General features: G+C 43.3%; 1 protein-coding gene across 2 annotated transcripts in view; it reads left to right on the top strand.

Annotated features, from left to right (window-relative positions):
• Positions 1-5,986: 5,986 nt before the first annotated feature.
• ADGRA2 (adhesion G protein-coupled receptor A2) overlaps positions 5,987-22,922 on the top strand; it is a 154,252-nt gene continuing 137,316 nt past the window's right edge. For both annotated transcript variants that reach the window (XM_070765454.1, XM_070765455.1), the window contains exon 1: positions 5,987-6,289. In XM_070765454.1, coding sequence (XP_070621555.1) covers positions 6,084-6,289 — 206 coding nt within the window. In that variant the 5' untranslated portion in view covers positions 5,987-6,083. The remainder of the gene's footprint in view (positions 6,290-22,922) is intronic.

The raw sequence follows: 22,922 nt of genomic DNA, 5'->3' as shown, positions 1-22,922 counted from the left end.
GTGTGATAGCGCGCACATACACTCCTTAGGCACCTGAGAAAAAAAAAGGTTTGCTATCACTGAGATAGGCTATATGCTGCCCTCTGAATGTTTTGAACCTCAGCGCCTGTCAATTCCATCTAGAATGGGATTGTGGGATTTGTACAGTAATTCAAAATATCCGGAAGGCCTCAGATAGGTCATCCTTGCATTACCAAAAGAAGAACTCTACGAAAAAGGCAAAAAAAGCTAATGCAATCGTAGGTTGCATCAACAGAGAGAGAGATAAATAAATAAATAAATAAATAAATAAATAAATAAATAAATAAATAAGCACAATTGTTTCAAAGAAAGGGGAATATTATAGTCTGCACTTATAATAATAATAATAATAATAATAATAATAATAATAATAATAATAATAATAATAACAATAATAATAACAACAACAACAACAGACTGACTACAAGCATAGACATGATGCTCTGGCCACTGGAACTTGTGCCAGAACTACCATCTACCAGTGGCAAAGAACTGGTGGGACCATAAGCCCGAAAAAGTGGCAAAACTACTGTGGGACTTCCAACTTCAGACTGATCGAATTCTGAAGCATAACACACCAGACCTCCTGATTGTGGAGAAAAAGAAAGCATGGATCATCGACATCGCAATCCCAGGAGACAGCAGAATTGAGGAGAAGCAGATAGAGAAATTAGTGAAATACGAAGATCTAAAAATCGAGCTGCAACGACTCTGGCATAAGCTAGTGAAAGTGGTCCCAGTGGTGTTGAGCGCAGTGGCAAAGGATCTCAGCAGACATTTGAAAACCATCGGAATTGACAAAATCTCCATCTGTCAAGTGCAAAAGGCCACTTTACTGGGATCGGCAAACACAATTCGCCGCTACATCACGCAGTCCTAGGTGCTTGGGAAGCGCCCGACTGGTGATGAAATACGAAATCCAGCATAGTGATCTTGTTCAACAATAATAATAATAATAATAATAATAATAATAATAATAATAATAAAAAATTAGATTTGTATGCCGTCCCTCTCCGAATAAATAATAAAAATAAATAGCAATTCTTTCAAAGAGGAATATATAGGGGGAGTCTTGAACTCTGCTTTTAAGAAAGGAAAGAAAGAAAAGGAAGGGGAGAATATTTTTTGAGAGAGGAATGTATAGAGTCTCACCCTCTCTGCTTTTGACCACATCCAGGAAACAAAAAAAAGGTGATTATTCCAGTTGCTGGATTAGACCGAGAAAAATTCCTTGGGAGTTTAGTTTCTTCAGGTTTCAAGAAAGTACTTTGTCTGCCTTGGGCACAGAAATGGAGAAACTGTTTATTCAGTAGCTATTAGATTTCCTCTAGGAAAGCAACGCTGGAGCTGTTTTTATTGGCGGTAAGTTAGAAGGATTTGGGCTGTAATTCTCACAGGGGCGGTCAAAACCTGTGCTTGGGCAGTGCTGCTTCCAACTACTAGTAAGTAGAGGCTCACATAACAGAATACTCCTCCCCTCCCAAAACAAATAGGAAATCTGGTATGGGGGGCACTCTTGTCCCCTCCGGCAGATGATAAATGCCAAGAGGCCACTGTGAGGCTGCACTTTCTGCCTTTCAGAAAATGAGAGCAAGGGCAAAATCAGTCTGGCCCCATTCATCACCCAGGGACAGGACAGCTGTGGCCATTCATAATTGTACCTCCCCTCCTCTTTCATTTTTCTTTTTCTTTTTCTACATTCTAAATCTATTCTTTCCATCAGTGTATTTTGGTTAGAATTGCAAGCCCCTTTTCTCCCAGGTTATGTTTTAATAGCAGAGAGAAACCTTATGCCAAGAAGTTTCTCCTGCAAAGGATTACAGGTAGTCCTTGAGTTACGATCATAATTGAGCCCAAAATTTATTCTTCCAAGTGAAACATTTGTTAAGTGTGTTTTTCCCCTATTTTATGACTTTTCCTGCCACTGTTGTTAAGTGAATCAGTGCATTTGTTAAGTTAGTAACCTGGTAGTTAAGTGAATCTGGCTTTCCCATTGACTTTTGCTTGCCAGAAGGTTGCAAAAGGGGATCACAGCACACTGCAATGGTCATAAATATGAACCAGTTGCTAAGCATCTGGGGAGGGTTAGAGTTCGTAAGCTTGAAAAACTGTCATAAATCACTTTTTTCAGGGACTTTGGTAACTGAACGGACACTACATGAACATGAAAAGTCAAACCTTTTTTTTTCAGGGACTTTTGTAACTTTGAACGGACACTACATGAACTTGTTAGTCAAACCTTTTTTTTTCAGGGACTTTTGTAACTTTGAACGGACACTACATCAAATTGTTAGTCAAACCTTTTTTTTTCAGGGACTTTTGTAACTTTGAACGGACACTACATGAACTTGTTAGTCGAACACTACCTATATCTGGGAAAGATGATGCGATTCCCCAGGCAAAGTAGCCCAATTCACTTCACTAATTCCACTCCGTGGAATAGCACAGTCCTTGTTGCCACCTTTTCTGGGAGCGGAACTTGTTATATGAATATACTCAGCATGGCTTCTGAGCGCCTTCGCTTTGAGAAATGCAAGTCCTCTTCGTAATTAGTTTGACAGATGTTATTACAGCACCAGGTTAAGTCACCTTTCTGTTTGCCTTCATCAAAGAATAGTTCCAGAGGTCTGGAATTATGTTTCCCAGGAACGGACGCGAGAGGATTTGGAAAGAGTTGAAAGCAATCTGGTCTAGATGCCTCTTGGTCCCTATGGGAAGTTGTGTTTGAACTGAGATGTGGGTCTCAGATTTCATATTTCCATCTAGTTTGGATCTGTAGAGTTAACTTGTTTTGATACTTACAGGAAACAGTGCAGCTGAGTGGAGTCTGGATGGTTTGGTTTGGGGTGGGGTGGGGTGGACATTTGGGAGACAGCCTGGACAAACCAACATCTAGGATCTGGAGCCAGGAAAGGCCAGCCTTGTTGGCTTGTAAGATTAGTTTGGTCTAGTGTTTTAAAGTATCAGGCTGCAAAGCAGGAGATTGTGAGTTCGAGTCCTGCCTTAGCCATGAAAATAAGTTGGGTGACTTTGGAACACTCACTCAGCCCAACCCATCTGACAGGGATGTTGGGAAAATAGGAGGAGGAAGATATGTTTGGTATGTTCACCACCATGAGTCGTTAGTAAATAATAATAAAGGCAGGATACAAACACACCAAAATAATCCCTTGTGAAGTCAATTAGACAGGAAAAGACACGGATGTATAACATTTGGTTAGGTTGTGTTTCAGTTTGTGGAATGCAGGCACCTACTTTTTATCCCTGAGTTTGACCACTGACCCAGATGGTCATACATCTCAGTCAGTGGATTGTGATCCGTCGAAACTCCTGCAATAATATACAATTTTTAGGTTCCACTGTTGTCACTTACAATTCCAGTCATATATCATTGGAGTGAACTGGAGACGATCACTGTTCTGTGGGTGAAGGGTCAACATACCAAAAATTGCATCAGTAAGAAGAGAAAGCAAAGGGTAGGGTTTTTTTGTTTTTTTTAAAGGATTACACTACACCAGTGTTTCCCAACCTTGGCAACTTGAAGATATTTGGACTTCAACTCCCAGAATTCCCCAGCCAGCTTTCGCTGGCTGGGGAATTCTGGGAGTTGAAGTCCAGATATCTTCAAGTTGCCAAGGTTGGGAACACTGCACTACACCACCTGAATTAAACTTACACCAAGAATACTTACACTACTTACACTAAGTATGGGTATTAATCAAGCCCTTAATTCAGTATGTACCTACCTAACTAAGTTTAGAATGGTTGCTGCCTATCATCACAGCTTACACCAATGATGGCGAACCTTTTTTTCTCGGATGCCGAAAAAGACAGTGTGCGCTATCACACTTGCGTGAGTGCCCACACCCATAATTCAATGCCCAGGGAGGGTGAAACATCTTCCCCCGCCCCCCAGGTGCCCTCTGGAGGCTGGAAACAGACTATTTCCCAACTTCTGGTGGGCCCAGTAGGCTCATGTTTCACCCTCCCCAGGCACCAAAGGCTTCCCTGGAGCCAAGGGAGGGTAAAAATGCCCTCCCCCATCCCCCCAGAGGCTCTCTGGAAGCCAAAAATGCCCTCCCAGAGCGTCTGTGCGAGCCGAAAATCAGCTGGCCGGCACACTCCGGCACGTTGGAGCTGAGCTAGGGCAACAGCTCGTGTGCCAGCAGATATGGCTCTGCATGCCACCTGTGGCACCCATGCCATAGGTTCGCCATCACTGGCTTACATCCCCCACCCTTGGCCATCCAAGATTTCAAAGTAATCTTTCACATAGCTGATTCAGTGGGGTGAAATCTATACAGCCTGTATTAAGATGTTGTCACAGGCCATTGTTTTCAAAGAAACTACAAAGTTTGCAGAGTTTTAAACAAAGGGCTTTGTTTAAAAGTTTGAAGTTTAAATGCAAATTTAACTGTGAATTGTTTAATTTGTGAACACCTCTAGAAAGCATCAGGTTTTGAAGGGCTAATCAAAATCAGGCTGATGGAAAGCCGTGTAAAGTATGCTGGCTGGGGAATTCTGGGAGTTGAGGTCGAGGCATTTTAAAGGTTGCCAAGTTTGTAAAGGTATACCAGGCAGCTGCAACTGAACATCCCCGAAATAGTGAACATTGTGCATCAAGATTGACAGACTCAACATCTAGCATTCAATTCTGGGCATCTCCACAAACAGTCAGGAAAAGAATCACATTTAATACTTGGAGAGGTTCACCAGGCAGCACTAACAATCCTGGCTCAGAGTCCCACCCCACCCCTTTTTTTTAAGCCTTAAAGTTTTGGATTTTTTTTTAATTCCCCTCACCTCAACTTCCTTCAGCAGCGACTGTCCTCCTCCTCCCACCCAAATTCCAAGCTTTTATTTCTTTCCTAATGGGTTTGCACACATTATTTGCTTTTACTTTGAATCCTATGGGAAAAATTGCTTCTACTTAAGAAGGTTTCTACTTAAGAACCTGGTCACCGAACGAATTTTCTTAAGTAGAGGTACCACTGTATAAATCTCAGCTGTCCTTCGCACACCAACTATGGGCGCAACAAATTCCTTGGGCAACCAAACCAGAGGTGGGCTGCTAAGGTGGACTGGTGATGTGTGCTCACCCCCATGGCTCTGAGTGCTAGCAGAGTCCAGAGCAATTCTGCTATTGCTCCTGGACAGGTAGCGAAATCATGCACAAACACGCAGGTCCGCCCGTGTTTTGGCATGGTAACCATGGTGCCAAGCGCAATTCTTCCATTACTCCTGGACAGGTAGCGAAATCGCGCACGCAGGTACGCCCATGTTTTGCCATGGTAACTGTGGAGTCCAGCACAATTCTGCTACTGCACCTGGGCAAGTAGCAAAATCGCACACGGACATGCAGGTGTGCCCATGTTGGGTGTACCTGCATGTCCGAGCGCAATTCTGCTACTGCACCTAGGCAGGTAGAGAAATCGCGCTCGGACACGCAGGTATGCCCATGTTTCAGCACGGTAACCACGGGTCCAGCGCAATTCTGCTACTGTACCTGGGCAGGTAGCGAAATCGCGCACCGAACACGTGTCTGTGCTCGATTTTGCTACCTGCCCAGGTGCAGTAGCAGAATTGCGCTGTACTCCGCTAGCACTGAGGGCCACGTCCCCGTCCCAACTTAACAGCCCACCTCTGGTCCCAGCCAAGCCCGCTCGCCCTCGGCGGCTCCAATTGGGCGACGGCGGCCGAGAGCCAGAGGCGGAGCGGGAGGCGCTAGGGCCCCGCCGTGGCCGAGCACCCGGGCCGGCCTGGCGGGCCAATCGAGGGGAGGGACCCATCTTACGGCAGTCCCAGCCGCGGGATCCAACCCTCGCCTAAGCAGCCCGGCCGCCGGACATCCTCGCCCAAGCCGCGTGCCGGTCCTTCCCCGGCCATGCGAGGCGCAGCTTCGGCGGAGGCAGAGCAGCTGCGGGCAGGCGAAGCGGCTCGGCAGGGGCTGCGCCGGGGCCGAGCGTGACGGCCGGGGCGCTTCTCGGAGCGGCTGCCGGAGCTGGTCGAGGTCTGCGGGCGAGGATGGGCTGAGGCTGGGCCGGCCGCCGCCGCCGTCGAGGATGCTGTGGACGGGCGCCCTGCTCCTGCTGGCGGCGCTGGGGGGCGCGGGCGGGGCGCGCAGTTGCCCCCTCCAGCTGCGCGGCTGCAAGTGCGCGGGCGAGCGGCCGAAGGGACTGGCCCCGGCCAGGAAGCGGGTCAGCTGCAGTGGCGAGGACCTGAGGGAGCCGCCGGCGCCGCGCTTGCTGCCCAACGACACCGTCACCCTGTGAGTAGCTGGGGCCGGGGCTCGAGAAGCGGGTGGGAAGGGCTGGCGGCGCCCGATCCAAGCCGCTCCTGGCGCTCAGAAGCTGCCCGCCGCAAGCTCAAGCCACACAACCCATCCACCCCCACCGCTCTTGGCAGCCGTCGAGGCGGGTGGCGCGCTCTGCCCGTGCTCAGAGGCTTAGTGGGAGGGGAGGGGTCTTTCCTGTCCTGTACATCCCGGGGCTCGAAGGGAGAGACAGGGAGCGGCTTTCAGCAGAGCCCCCAGCCCCGCGCCGACGGACAGCGCACGGGAATCAGATCCCGATGCCCGGTGCTGCTGGTGACAGTTGTAACGCGGGCGGCGAAGTGGGACCGAGGTGGATCAGTAGCTAGAGATGCAGGATGCAGCCTGCAGAAACGCGTTGGGCACCCTGGATGGATTTGTCCGGCTCGTTAACCCAGGGGCCGCATCCTCCTGGTTGTGGGAATCAGCCACTCTAACACGCCAGTCCTGTAAACCGGAGTCCTGATGCGCTTTGCTTGGCTAACCCCTTATGTGAATCTGGGAGTCTTGGTTTTGACCATCTAGATTTAGGGATTCGTAAATTGTGAGGATATCCCGTAAGGCAGTGTTTCCCAACCTTGGCAACTTAAAGATATTTGAACTTCAATTCCCAGAATTCCCCAGCCAGCTGGCTGGAGGATTCTGGGAATTGAAGTCCAAATATCTTCAAGTTGCCAAGGTTGGGAAACGTTGCCTTAAGTAATCCGCTCTCTTTCAAAAAAGAAAAGAAAAAAGCCCCGTCTCTTTTCCTGGGAAACCACTGCAACTTCATGGCCGTTGTAGTCCAAAACAGCTGGAGGCTGAAGTGGATTCGAGTATTTATGAATTCGATGCCATTTTATCCCACGTGTCAAGCGTTGCCTTAAGCGCAGGCATTAAGGAGTTTGAATTGGGGGAGGCGGCCCTACAGATGGCTCTACACGCGTCTTGGTGTTAAAATGCAGCCTTGCAGTGTTGCAGGGGAGGGGGAAGAAGAATCCGGGTCTGGGAATCCTAGACATCTGCCTCCCACCCTGTCTGGTTGAGGACTTAGGGGAGAGGGGGAACCTGTAACCGAAGAAGTCGAAATAAGGCACCCTTTGTATATTTGGGGAGTTAACGTAATTGGTGCCGATTTGCATAGTGTCATTTCCTATTCCCTTCAACGGTTGGCCGCTGCCCCTCAGAGCTGCGCAAGCCTTTAAAATCTGCCCACTTGGGCTATTTTGTACATCTGTGGAAGTCAATAGCAGTAATGCTACAATCTTTTACATGTCTATGGAAAGTTTGTAATTGACAGTAAAACTCAGCATAATACAGCTGCGAGAGCAGTCATGGGCTTACCCAGGTATGTCCATGTTACACCAACACTCCGCAGTCTGCATTGGTTGCCGATCAGTTTCCGGTCACAATTTAAAGTGTTGGTCATGACCTATAAAGCCTTTCATGGCATCGGGCCAGAATATCTCCGGGACCGCCTTCTGCTGCATGAATCCCAGCGACCGGTTAGGTCCCACAGAGTTGGCCTTCTCCGGATCCCGTCGACTAAACAATGTCGTCTGGCAGGGCCCAGGGGAAGAGCCTTCTCTGTGGTGGCCCTGACCCTCTGGAACCAGCTCCCCCCAGAGATTAGGATTGCCCTCACCCTCCTTGCCTTTTGTAAACTTCTTAAAACCCACCTCTGCCGCCAGGCATGGGGGAACGGAGACATCTCCCCCGGCCTATACAGTTTATGCATGGTATGTTTGTGGGTATGTTTCTTTTTAATAAGGGGTTTTTAGTGACTTTTAATTATTAGATTTGTTATATATTGTACTATTACAGTTGTGAGCTGCCCCTAGTCTACGGAGAGGGGCGTCATACAAATCTAATTAATGATAATGATAATGATAATAAGTTCATGAAGAGGAAAAACAATGCAAAAAGAAGAAGAAGAAGAAAAAGTAAAAGTAAAAGTGCAGGAAAATACGAAAAGAAAGAGAATTGTCTGATTTCTTTGAAGTAAATATAAATACAACCACAAAACTATCTCTGATTTTGTGACTACGGAAGAAAGCTCATTCTTTTCCGTAATCCAGCCTTTTTCTCTACTCATCAGAATCACAAATCATAAGTTCATTTTCTTTCTGTTTTGTGCAAAAAGTCTACAAAGGGCTTTCCACTCAGCCATAAATGTCGATATTGTTTCTTTTTAAATCTCTCTAATCAAAGACACGAATGCCATTATGAATGTGTTTCACAGAGATATTTTCCCAGTACAGTAAATGAACATTTGGCAGATGGTTCCTCTACCCATGTGCCAAAAGACTCTAGCTGCACGTTGCAAAGTTGGGGGGAGGATTGGGGGTGGCTGGGGGGGGGGGGGGTCTGAGGTCTGGAGGGGAGACATCTGGGCTGAGTGAAACAGTTTCTAGCCTGGGAAAGGTTACAATGATTACTTGTCATGAATGAATTGGCTTAATAGAACTAGAAACATTGTAGCCCTGGTTTGCAGGCAAGAATTTAGGAAAAACAAAGCTGGCTATAAGCAGTGTTTCCCAACCTTGGCAACGTGAAGATATTTGGACTTCAACTCCCAGAATTCCCCAGCCAGCGAATGCTGGCTGGGGAATTCTGGGAGTTGAAGTCCAAATATCTTCACGTTGCCAAGGTTGGGGAACATTGGGCTAGAGAAATGGTAAAATGTTAAATATCTTTTCAGTTCACTAGGAAAAATACAGATATGAGAGTATATAGAAGTGATATACCTGTATTACTATTAATAATAGAGCAATCAATGATAGAACGTGAATTATATTTTCTTACTACTCTGGTGGAATTGAAAGCCCTTATTTCTCACTGTGTGTTTAACTATATTAGATTTTGTCCTCAAGGCACTAATGAATAAAGCAGAAGGAAAATAAACTGCAACTTGAAGGGGCTGGTGAATGTGTCCACCAATTTCAATCAGAATAGAGCTGGAAGGGAACTTTGAGGTCTTCTAATCCAACCCCCTGCTCAAGCAGGAGACCCTATCATTCCAGTCAAGTGGCTGTCCAGTCTCTTCTTTAAAACCTCCAGTGATGAAGCACCCACAACCTCTGAAGGCAAGCCCTTCCACTGGTTTATTGTCCTTGATGTTGGAGTTGAAACTGATTGAAATCCATTGTTGCTTGCCTTGCCTTCTGGTGCTTTGGACAATAAGTTTGGAAAATAAATTCCTAAGAGGTCAGTAAGGGGCATGCATAAGTGCACTAGAGTGCCTTCCATCCCCTGTCCTATTGCTCTCCTATATCTCCTATATCTTTCTTCTATTCCTACATCTTTTCTTCCATTCTTTCATTGATATATTTTATTCCTATATCTATATATACTATATAGCTAAATATACTATATATATATATTCTTTCTTAGATATATTTTACTATGAGTATATCCTCTATAACCTTCATTGTGTAATGGACAAAATCAATCAATCAATAAAATAGTTGATCCCTTCTTCGTTGCATTGAATGGTTGGTCCATAAAAGAAAAAGTCTAGCATCCTGGATGCTTTTTCACTTAATCCAGAGTTGGCAAAATGTGGCCCTTCAGATGTTATTCAGCTCCAAATCTTCATTTCTCCCAGTTGATTATGCTGGTTTTGATTGTTGGAATTTGGAGCTCAACATCTAGAAGGCCACATCTTAATCTAAGCAGTGCCCTCTTCTCAGAAACACAGGACTTTGCGTGTGTTCAGAGGCATTTTGATACAGTTCCATAAGTGCTTTGCTGAAGTTTGGGTCTAGTTCCAACTCTGCTGTCTGTTCTTTTCTGGAGTGTTTTTGGGGAAAGTTTAAAAACACTTCTTTTATGCAATTTAGCCTTCTGCCCATAAAAGCAATTTGATTTTGCTGGCAAGTTTTAGTGATAATGACCCATATCTTGAGTAATTCTTGATTACACATGGGCTTGATTACAATGGGATGCTTTTTACCATTTTATGGTGTTCCTATTGTTTATCTTAATATAATGCATAGAGTATTTATTTTTGAGTTGATTATAATTTGACAGAGTTACTGACTGGAATGGGCCAGCTCTCATATGTAGTCCAGAAATAAATTAAGGAAACAAATACATGGATAAATGTTTATAAATGCAGGATGCAAGGTATGTACATAGTCTGTAAATGAGCTAATCCTAGCTAACTGGACAGTCTCTGCACTATTAGATAAAGTGCAACACAGAATTCTGAAGGACATTAAAAGTTATTTCAGCCATCTGATGTGGCTAAAGAGTTAATTTGAACCCCGTCACACCACTTCGTACCACGTCTTCCAAGACGTGGTAAGAAAGAAATGTATCTCTGCCTATCCACCCTTGGCCTTTTCCTAATTCCCCCCCCCCCCCATTTCCACTTTTTGCTGTTGTTGTTGAAAGGCTAATTTTCACTATACGCTGTTAACTCTTTGGATAATCCAAGTTTCATAAATAACAAGCCTTCTGCAAACAATAGCGGTGGCCATCCAAAGAATGGATGTTAATCTCCACCATTTCTAAATGGTCCTGTTTGGCTCCCCAAAAACCAGAGGTGGGCTGCTAAGGTGGAACGGTGATGTGTACTAGCCCCCCCCCTGTGACTCTGAGTGATAGGCAAAATGATACTAACTTAAATCCTAAATCAAGTTTATTGCAGTCAAAGACCAGAGATCAAAACAAATAAAAACACTCAAGGAATATCCAGTTTAAAATTGTAGAATATTATAATAGATATTATAGTTTCAAGTTTCAAGTTTTATTGGATTTATATGCCGCCCCTCTCCAAAAACTCGGGGCGGCTAACAACAATCATGAAAATATACAATAAAATCCAATACTAAAAGCAAATTAAAACCTCTTAATATATAAAAACCAAACATACATACAAACATACCATGTATACAGTTGTAACGGCCTAGGGGGAGAAAAAAGTCTTAATTCCCCCATGCCTGGTGGCAGAGGTGGGTTTTAAGTAGCTTACGAAAGGCAAGGAGGGTGGGGGCAATTCTAATCTCTGGGGGGAGTTGGTTCCAGAGGGCCGGGGCCGCCACAGAGAAGGCTCTTCTCCTGGGTCCCGCCAAGTGGCATTGTTTAGTTGACGGGACCCGGAGAAGACCCTCTTTGTGGGACCTAACTGGCCTCTGGGATTCGTGCGGCAGAAGGCGGTCCCTGAGGTATAGTATAATTGGGCCATATGTAACTGACAGATTGGATGCCAAATCATGGTTTTTAATATATAGATGTTTTGTGTTAGTTATTTTCTTCTAGAATTTTAACTAGATATTCCTTGTGTGTGTGTGTGTGTGTTGGTGGTGGTCTTGTTCTGGTCTCTGGTCTTTGACCTTGATACTCACTTAAAAACTACACAGATTCACTTAACAACTGTGCCGTGAAAAGTAAAAAGTCACCTAACAACTGTCTTGCTCAGAATTGGATTTTTGGTGGGGAAGAGGCACTATTGTGATTGTAATTTGAGGACAATTACAATGCATTACAGTTTCAATGCCAGCCTAGCCACCTTGCGGTGGGGTGAGAAGAGAGATCAACCATTGCATTTTAAAGGTTCAGTGTTGGATCATTGCACCAGCCCTTGGACTGACTGTGCTTAAAAGACTATGCTCTTATGTGTTGGCTCTCACCCTTTTTTGAAATCTGAGGATTGTGTATAATCCGTGTCCAAAGAACACGATTCTTGCTGCTTTTTGCAAAAATTGGGTAGGCCAGGGAGGGGCGGGCAAGCCTCTTTTCATAAAACTCTAACCTTTGTGCCAATTTTCTTTTAATGGAGAAAAGAGAGCTCATGCCAGCAAGTCCCCTTGTGTGCTTATTTTCAGTGCATTTGTAACCTTCAAGGGAAATATTGCAGCTGACTTCTGGCATCAGACGGCAAACTCAGCTTGGTGCATGGAAAGTTAATACATTCAGGAGCAAAACTTGGAAAGCGGGGGGGTGGGGGGGAGACATTCCTGACTTTCACAGCTTGCTAATGAGGCTGCAGGATTCAAACAAGGCTCCAAGTTATTTAGTGGAATGTTATCACGGAGTCTGTAAAATTGGATCTGGGCTCAACAGGATATCCAGAAGTCTCTTCCTGAAATGGAAAAAAAGGCTCTCCATGCCAGATGTGATGTAAAGCTTGCTTAAGAATGGGGTTGCAGCTCAACCCTTGACATTGTTTCTGCACAGGGTTGCATGGCCTGCAGCATAGTCAGAAATCCCAGTGCAACACACACACACACCCCTCTTAAGATAGTCAAGTTCAGCTCTGCTTATGTTTCTTTGTTACTGGCTGTTCCTTTTTTTTTTTCATTGCATCTTTCCAGCAGAAAGGCTTTCCCTGAAGTGTTGGGAAAGTTTAGCTCAGCCACGGAGCATTTCTGCAGATGAATAACAGAATTGGAACTTCTTTGGGACTTTGGAGGTCTTCTAATCCAACCCCTTGCTCAGGCAGGAGACCCTATACCAAGGGTAGGCAAAGTTGGTTCTTTTATGACTTGTGGACTTCAACTCCCAGAATTCCTGAACCAGTCATGCTAGCTCAGGAATTCTGGGAGTTGAAGTCCACAAGTCATAGAAGAGCCAACTTTGCCTATCCTTGCCCTATACCAGTGTTTTTCAACCAGTGTGCCGGGGCACACTAGTGTGCCGCGAGACATGGTCAGGTGTGCCGTGAAGCTCAGAGAGAAAAAAAGCAAGAGAGAGAAAAAAGAGAGAAAGAAAGCAAGAGAGAGAGAAAGCAAGAGAGAAAGAAAGCAAGAGAGAGAGAAAGAAAGCAAGAGAGAAAGAAAGCAAGAGAGCTAGAAAGAGAACAAGAGAGAGAGAGAAAACAAGAGAAAGAAAGAGAGAAAGAGAGAAAGAGAGGGAGGGAAGGAGAGAGAGAGAAAGAGAGGGAGGGAGGGAGAAAGAGAGCAAAAAAGAGAGGAAGGAAGGAAGAGAAAGAAAGAGGGATGGAGAGAGAGAGAAAGGAAGAGGAAGGAAGGGAGAGAAAGAGGGAGGGAGAAAGAAATAGAGTGAAGGGGAGGAAGAGAGAGAGAGAGGATTTTTTTGTCCAAACTTTTTTTAGCCGCCGCCCCCTCCCTGCTCAATGTGCCCCAGGGTTTCGTAAATGTAAAAAATGTGCCACGGCTCAAAAAAGGTTGAAAATCACTGCCCTATACCGTTCCAGTCAAGTGACTGTCTGGTCTCTTCTTAAAAACCTTCAGTGATGAAGTACCCCACAACCTCTGAAGGCAAGCCCTTCCACTGCTTAATTGTCAGCACTGTTAGGAAGTTTCTCCTTAATTCCAAGTTGCTTCTTTCCTTGATTAGTTTCCATCCATTGTTTCTTGTCTGGCCTTCTGGTGCTTTGGAAAATAGGTTGGCCCCCTCTTCACTGTGGCAGCCCTGCAAATACTGGAACGTGGCTATCATGTCACCTTTTCACCAAGGAAAAAAGCTTATTTAGCTCTGAGATTGTATCCCTACACCAGAATTTGCCTTGTAATTTTTCATGGTTTTTGCCCTTTGTTTTTTTGTTTTAATTTTATGTCTCATTTGCAGGATGGTGGAGAGTGACTTTTCAATTTCCATTCAGGATGATTTGGGGCCAGCTCTATTGCAAAGGGGCAAAAGATGATCCTCCTGGCATGTTTTCTATCTTAATGTTTCCAAATGTAAAATAATGCACTTGGGGAAAAGGAATCCTCAATCTGAGTATTGCATTGGCAGTTCTGTGTTAGCAAAAACTTCAGAAGAGAAGGATTTAGGGGTAGTGATTTCTGACAGTCTCAAAATGGGTGAGCAGTGTGGTTGGGCGGTAGGAAAAGCAAGTAGGATGCTTGGCTGCATAGCTAGAAGTATAACAAGCAGGAAGAGGGAGATTATGATCCCGATATATAGAGTGCTGATGAGACCACATTTGGAATACTGTGTTCAGTTCTGGAGACCTCACCTACAGAAAGATATTGACAAAATTGAACGGGTCCAAAGACGGGCTACAAGAATGGTGGAAGGTCTTAAGCATAAAACGTATCAGGAAAGACTAAATGAACTCAATCTGTATAGTCTGGAAGACAGAAGGAAAAGGGGGGACATGATCGAAACATTTAAATATGTCAAAGGGTTAAATAAGGTCCAGGAGGGAAGTGTTTTTAATAGGAAAGTGAACGCAAGAACAAGGGGGCACAATCTGAAGTTAGTTGGGGGAAAGATCAAAAGCAACATGAGAAAATATTATTTTACTGAAAGAGTAGTAGATCCTTGGAACAAACTTCCAGCAGACGTGGTTGGTAAATCCACAGTAACTGAATTTAAACATGTCTGGGATAAACATAGATCCATCCTAAAATAAAATACAAAAAATAGTATAAGGGCAGACTAGATGGATCATGAGGTCTTTTTCTGCCATCAGTCTTCTATGTTTCTATATTTCTATTACACCCTACCAATCTCAAGCTTCCCTGGCTGTTCAGATTCTTGCACCTGAAAAGCTGTGCTATTACTTTGGGGTTTAATGGAAGTATGGGAAGTTAGGGAGGCTGGATGGAGAAGTGCTATTATGAAATACAGGCAATCCCCCTATTTCCTTTTATCTAAGAATTAAATAAGGGCATGAAGACCCAACCTCTATTTCTTTTCTGAAAAATACATACACAACCTTCCTTTTTTTTCAATCAAGGAAGAACAGCCGGAGGAAAATGCAAGAGATGTTTTTGGCACTGCACAAAATTCTTTTCCATATCAGAAAGAAGTAAGCCCCATTAAATTCAAGCTGTGTTAGAACATGAGCAGAATGTTCAGGAATTTTAAAAGTCATCAGATAACCAGGTTTGGGTCAATGTTTTAGTTCAGGAAACACAAGTCAAATCAGCTTGTATTGGAATTTAGACAGATTAAATTCCTTCACCAGGTTAGGAGTTGTCATTAACATTTTGGACAAAAATAAGCACCTAAAAAGTGTGGGATTAGATTTTATATTTTTCCTTGGTTTTTGGGGGTGGGGGTGGAATAATAATAATAATAATAATAATAATAATAATAATTATTATTATTATTATTATTATTATTATTATTATTATTATTTATTAGATTTGTATGCCGCCCCTCTCCATAGACTGGGGCTGCTCACAACAATAATAAAAACAATATACAGTGTAACAAACCTAATAATTAAAAGAAAGCATCTAAAATCCCGACATTTAAAAAATCATACAACACAAACATACCATACATAAAACTCTGTAAGCCTGGGGGAAATGTCTCAATTCCCCCTGCCTTGCAATATAGGTGGGTCTTAAGCAATTTATGAAAGACAAGGAGGGTGGGAGCAGTTCTAATCTCTGGGGGGAGTTGATTCCAGAGGGCCGGGGCCGCCACAGAGAAGGCTCTTCCCTTGGGGCTCGCCAGATGACATTGTTTAGTCGACGGGACCCGGAGAAGGCCAACTCTGTGGGACCTTATCGGCTGCTGGGATTTGTGCGTCAAAAGATGGTCCCGGAATGAGGTATCCCTTGTTGTAAGCCTATTTCAAGATTTATGTAACAGTCTTGGTGGGTTTTCAACATCAGCTTGAAAGCAAAGGGTATATCAGATTTTTGGTATTTATAATAAAAGGGCTCTGGATGCCACTGAAAAGGGATTCAAAGCCTGCAAGTTCTCCAGTGCCCACCCCTGTCTAGGTTAATAACTTTCAAAAGTTTGAAATTGTTTTTGGAAAGCTGACAGATCACAGAAGCTTATTTCCAAACCGTTATACTTGGGCTTGCATTCATTACATTCAAGTATTTCAAGGTACTTAAATTAGCTTTTATAGTCCTTGGTATATGATTTTTATCCTGTGGGCTGGCTTGGACATCATTTTGTACTTGTACAGACAGTAATTTCAATCCAAAGACGGCATGTTGAAAGAAGATGAAATTATGGGAAAAGGAAAAGGAATGAAAGGGAAAAGAAAGAAGATGGAGAAAAGGAAAGGAAAGGGAGAGAAAGTAAGAAATAAAAGAAGGAAAGAAAAAAAAGAAGGGAGGGAGGGAGGGAGAGAGGGAGGAAGGAATCAGATTTTTGATTGCTGCTCAAAACTGAGCATGAATTTGTACAGTGTGAGGCCAATGGCTCTCTTCCTTCTGCAGCGTTGCTTGTTCCATGCTTGTGTTTGCAAGATTTTAGTGTGTTTATCTTCACTGTCTGCAATCCATATAGTAATACTGTATATTGATCCTAATCATCATTCAGGCTAGATTTTGGAGTCTTTTTTTGAGTACAAGGCGAGATGATTTCCTAAAGAATTTATTTAGGCTCTGAGTTATATTATTGCAAAAAACTAAGAATGCTGATTCAAGCATTTCTGTCAGTCAGCAACCTTTTTCTAATGCTATTCAAAAAGTTGGTACACTGGTTTTTGCATCTAGAAATAGCAATACCACTTAGACTTATATACCGCTTCATAGTGCTTTACAGCCCTCTTTAAGCAGTTTGCAGAGTCAGCATCTTGCCTCCAACAATCTGAGTCTTCATTTTACCAACCTTGGAAGGAAGGAAGGTTGAGTCAACCTTGAGCCAGTCAGGATTGAACTCCATAGTGGTGCAGTGGTTAGAATGCAGTTATTGCAGGCTAATTCTGCTGACTGTGAACGATTTAGAGAGGGATGTAAAGCACTGTGAAGCAGTGTATACCGGTAGGTTTAAGTGCTATTGCTAATACTGCAGTCTAACTACTGCACCACCAGGGCTCCTAGCAACTGTTTCTGGCTGCATATGCCATGAAATGCTCAAGGGAGTATGCATAAGACACTTCCCTCTAACTGTATCTACCAAACAACCCTATGACGTAGAAAGATTAACCAACACTAGCTACCTGTATCCTGTCAAGGTTAAAATGCTGACTAATGAACAAGGAGTCCTAGTTTAAATTGTAGGATACCACGTTCATAGGCCAGCATTTTAACCTCGACAGCCTACAGGTAGCAAGCAGTGTTGGATGCCTATTGCTCCAATTGTGCTGAGTTGGCAGAATCTCTCTTGGCATTCATTAACAAGATTCTAATCCCCTCCTTTCCTGGCTGACCTCTGTGCTAATAGCTTGATGGAAAAAGTACTATATTCCTAACGAGACAGATAGCTGTCTAAGGTCAGAACCAGCCATGTTCCCTCTCATGAAGGAGTTCAAACCTTTTCCAGATGTGGAAATTATGAGCTGGCCTGATTTGTGCCTGCAACACGATGGCTCAGAAAATCACATATTTTCTGAGAGGTACAAATGTAGAGGTTGGGAAAAAAGGCATGTATAAAATTGCCGTGTATGACTTCTGTTCCAATTTTTCTGACCTCTTTGCTAAAACTTATTTCCTGCTCCAATTTTTTTTTCTTTCTGCCTACTCTCTCCTTGAACATGTTTCCAATGTTTTATTCCCATAGTTTTCCTTACAAGTCTGATTATTCCTCTCTTCCCTACCTGTTGTGGCCCAGCTCCTGCCCCAAGGACTGTGGATGTGGGGGAGACATCCACATGCTGCAGGCCTGTTTTGCCCCCGGTGGACTCTGATGAAGAAGGCTCCTCTGACCAAGAAGACATGAGTGACAGGGAGGAGGAGAGTGTGGCAGACAGCTCAGAAGGAGATCAATTATCTAGCTCCTCCTTGGATTCAGAACAAGAGTTAATGATACAGCCACACATGCGGAGACCGATGCATAGGCAATAACAACTGAGAGATTATTATCAAAGAAAATGAGGCCACCTGTGGTTGGATGGGGCTGTGATAATTAGTGAGGCTGCTATAAATAGCAGCCTGTGGGTTTGGCCATTGTGGAGGATTATCTGATTGTTATGTTTTGTGACTGCTTTACTGACTTTGACCTTTTGTGTGCTGATTTTCCCCCGCTTTGAAACTAAACCAGGGCAAAGTGTGTTTCACTTTGTGAAAGAAGAAGGACTGTGAATTGCCTCACAACTGCAAGCTAAGTATCACAGAACTGATAAGGGACTTGTACAAATTACCAGTTTGTTTGGAGACAAGTGCTCTTTGCTATACCAAAAGAGGGTTTGGTTTAAGTGAATTTTCATTATAAAGAACATTGTTTTGAATTTTCAAACATGTTTGTGTCTGAAATTTGTACCTGTGAATTTTTGGGAGGATTCTACCAGAGAGCCCGACAGAACACTACCTAACCTTTGAGGAAAAGGGTTGGTAATTGACTCTCATCAAAATATAGCCAGTTTGGTCTCGTAGTTAAGGTGCTTGACTAGAAACCAGGAGACGGTGAGTTCTAGTTCCACCTTAGCCATGAAAGTCATCTGGGTGACTTTGGGCCAATAATAGGAGACTCAGCGTTCCAGTCCCATCTTATGCACAAAAGCCAGCTGGATGATTTTGGGCCAGCCACTCTCTCTCAGCCTGACCTACTTCCCAGGGTGGTTGCATACTCCTTCCTCTTCCTATTTTGGAAGAGGAAGGAGTATGTTTGTGCCTTGAATGACTTATAAAGCAATAAGAGCAGGATAAAAATGTAATAAAAACAAGCAAATAATCGTTAAAGAGTTTCTATTGGGCAGGCCTTTGATGCTCACGGCTGTTCTCTGATTCCTTAGGGAGTGTCTCATCTCCATTTTGCTGACCTGTATCCCCTATTCCAACAGTTCTTGTTGACTTGGGTCTTGATTGTTTACTACTATTCTTCTTTGACCCACCTGGAGAAAGACTGGATGCACATGGAGAGCAAAGTGCTGCAGGTAGCAAGTTTTGATAGTAGCTGACTCAGCATCCTGTTGCATCAAGATTAGATTAGATTAGATTTATTGGATTTATATGCCGCCCCTCTCCGCAGACTCGGGGCGGCTCACAACAATGGCAAAACAGTACATAGTGACAAATCTAATATTTACCAATGTAATTACAGTTTTAGGTTAAAAAATTCATAAAAGCAACCCCAATATATATAAAAAGCAAGCACACAATCAATCATAGACCAAAACTACATGGGCAAGGGGGAGATGTTTCAATTCCCTCATGCCTGACGGCAGAGGTGGGTTTTAAGGAGTTTGCAAAAGGCAAGGAGGGTGGGGGCAATCCTAATCTCAGGGGGGAGCAGGTTCCAGAGGGCCGGAGCCAGCACAGAGAAGGCTCTTCCACTGGGTCCCGCCAGACAGCATTGTTTAGTCGACGGGACCCGGAGAAGACCCACTCTGTGGGACCTAACTGGTCGCTGGGATTCGTGCGGCAGAAGGCGGTCCCAGAGATATTCTGGTCTGGTGCCATGAAGGGCTTTATAGGTCATAACCAACACTTTGAATTGTGACCGGAAACTGATCGGCAACCAATGCAGACTGCGGAGTGTTGGAGTAATATGGGCATATTTAGAGAAGCCCATGATAGCTCTCGCAGCTGCATTCTGCACGATCTGGAGTTTCCGAACATTTTTCAAAGGTAGCCCCATGTGGAGAGCATTACAGTAGTTGAGCCTCGAGGTGATGAGGGCATGAGTGACTGTGAGCAATGACTCCCGATCCAGATAGGGCCGCAACTGGTGCACCAGGTGAACCTGGGCAAATGCCCCCCTCGCCACAGCTGAAAGGTGTTTCTCTAATGTGAGCTGTGGATCGAGGAGGACGCCCAAGTTGCGGACCCTGTCTGAGGGGGTCAATACTCCCCCCCAGGTAATCAAGCCTCAAGAGCAACATCTTTTCCCATCATTGCCTCAGTGCTCTACTTAGTTATGGACCTCACCATTGATCTTGTAGCCCCAAGCTCCTGATTTCTAGTCCAGGCTAGTGGTCAGAGCTTTCTGTGATGCACTATGGGGAAGCTTAACCCTCATGAATCCTAGGCTAACCCTCACTTGATTCCCTGGGTTCCTGGATTGCTTTGGCAGCTACAGGAAGCCTCCTGCCTCCTGCCATAAGGATTAAATCCAATGTGCCATTGGAGATAGACAGAACATTTTATTCAGTTGACTTTCTACAAAAGGATGTTGAGTGGGGAAACCAGGAAGGAGTTATGATGACATGAGACCATCATGTTGCATTGAGGGCATCACTTTCTTCCCCTACTGTTCTCAGTATCCCAAATAGTGTGGTTGGCTCTGGGCCAGCTCCTGCCCCAAGGAATGTGGGGGTGGATGTGGGTGAATCCTCCCAGGGTCAGAGGCCAGTTTCTGACAGCGAAGTGTCTGAAGCAGATAGTGGAAGTGAAAAGGGATCCTCAGAGGGGGTAATGGCAGACAGCCCATTAGGTGGTCGCCTCCTGAGTGATTCAGCATCGTTATCATCACTGGATTCAGAAGAAGAGACATTCATTAATGTACGCAGGTGCAGGGCAATGTCTAGGAAAGAGCAACTGCGTAAATACTACAGGAAATAAGGTAGATCACCTGTGGCTGGGTGTAATTAGACTAACTGGGGCTGCTGTTAAATAGCATTTTGGCCTCTGGGTGTGGAAGTTTATCCATTGGGTAAAGGAGGACGTGTGTTTTGTATCAGGATTCTACAAGGACTCCCTTTGAACTGTTTCCAGGACTTTTGAACTAAATCATAGTCACGTTTGTGACTTTGCAAATTCTTGAAAGAGAGTGGCTGTGACGTCTTCACAGCTGCTTGTTATCTGCTTTGTGTTTGTTTATTGTTCTTCACAGCACTTAAGGTGGTTGCTTTGAAGGTGAGCATTTTGCCTGACTGAAAGTGTGTGTGGCTCCTCTTTTACTTTCGATAAAAAACATTGTTATTGACTTACAACTGTGTGTGTCTGAATTCCTATCTTTGAACTTAATTGAGGGCTCGTGCCGAGAAGCCCGGCAGAACATTACCCAGAGGTGGCTGGGTATAGCAGACAACCTGGTTAAGCCTGAGGGAGGAGTCAAACACACCATCAGTCATGAGTCTCTTTGCATCCCCAAGAGGGTATTTTTTAACCCTCTTTAATTTCTCTTGACCATTAGTAGTTCAATTGAGAGCTTAAGCTTATACAATAAATCTTTATGCATTTATTGTATTTGAATTGCCTGGAACTCCTGATTTGCCTAGCTCTACATTGGATAGGCTTATAATAACAATTCTGTATGTTTCCCCTTCCCCAGCATCCTTGGGGGAGGGATCTAAATGTGCAAATAGGAAAGAAAGTGTTGGATTACAAATTGTGTACTTCACCTTGTGTAACAATAGGGGCAGGAATTATTATGGTCATTGTTGTCTTTGTTATGATGTAATTTTACATGCAAGAAAGATAAAGGAATTGTATTACTTTTCTCCCCTCTTTGGTATGTTGTGGGAACCACCTCTGAAACTGACTTTGTGCCTTTCTTACGTGATTCAAGCTAGAATGTGTAAGCAACTTGAATAACTTTTGAGTAACTTTGGGGGCTGTAGTCCAAAACATTTGGAGGGTTTGCCAAACTCTAGATTAGTGACTCCATTGTAAACTATGATTTGGGAGCTGGCTTCTTCCAGAAAAGATTGTAGCAGCAGTTGTTTTGGTTTTGGTTAGCATAACAAGTTGTGGTTTGTCCATGACGAAACTCTGCAAACTCTTTCTCTGAATTTTTTGAGAAGAAATAAAATCAGTATTTGCAATGCCTTGATCTCAGTACAGTAAACATTAGTTTGTATCATGTGAATATTGGGCAAGGCTCCTTAAAAAAATTAATAATTAATAATGTGATTGGGTTGGGCTTAGTGTACAAATCCAACTATTGTAGTTAGGAAACTATGGCTTAAGATTTAGTGGGAGAAGGAGTCCACAAATACTTAAAATATGCTTTTGCATGTTGGATGAGCCTTGTGCTTTTCATATTGTATAAATTTAAGAATGCACAATCTCAGTTTCTATTTGGCTATTATACCCTTCCTGATTCTGTTTCAGTTGATATTCTTAAAAGTATCAGAAGCATAATACAGTTCAGTTCTGTTTTATTTCCTCAAATCAATCTTTTTATTTGAATTCTTTTTATTAGTTTTCAAATATATTTTAAAACAGATAAATAAATACCAACAAAAGACAAAGGAAAAACAACAACAAACAAAAACAAAAAATGTGATATCAGCAAACATTCAGTATTTCTGCATTGCTACATCAGATATGTCAATAAATCCTATAATAATATAAATATTAATTAATTACAGTAATATTCATATTATTTTGTACAATCACAAAGACCCTATTCAAATAATTCATATTTACATATTTATATTCTTTATTTTACTAATCATCATGTATCTTTTGTGATCTTTTTATTTCTATTTCATAACTCAATCCATCTGTGCCATTTTACCCATATTTCATGATACTCAGAATATTTTTGGCCCCTTAATTCCATTGTCAGTTTATCCATTTCAGAACAATTATATATTGTATTAATTACTGCTTTTTCTGAGGGGACCTCTATATCTTTCCAATATTGGGCAAAGGTTATTATTATTATTATTATTATTATTATTATTATTATTATTAAAATTTGTATGGCGCCCCTCTCCGTAGACTCGGGGCGGCTCACAACAATAGTAGAAAACAATGTACAATACAAATCCAATATTTAAAAACTAAAAACCCATAATTTAAAAAACATACACACAACATAAACTATATAGGCCTGGGGAAGATATCTCAGTTCCCCCATGCCTGACGACAGAGGTGGGTTTTAAAAAATTTACGAA

Source organism: Erythrolamprus reginae, chromosome 12 (assembly GCF_031021105.1).
Source record: "Erythrolamprus reginae isolate rEryReg1 chromosome 12, rEryReg1.hap1, whole genome shotgun sequence".
Taxonomy (NCBI): Eukaryota; Metazoa; Chordata; class Lepidosauria; order Squamata; family Dipsadidae; genus Erythrolamprus; species Erythrolamprus reginae.
Note: the sequence above shows the minus strand (reverse complement) of the source record. Positions and strands in the feature narration are given on the sequence as shown.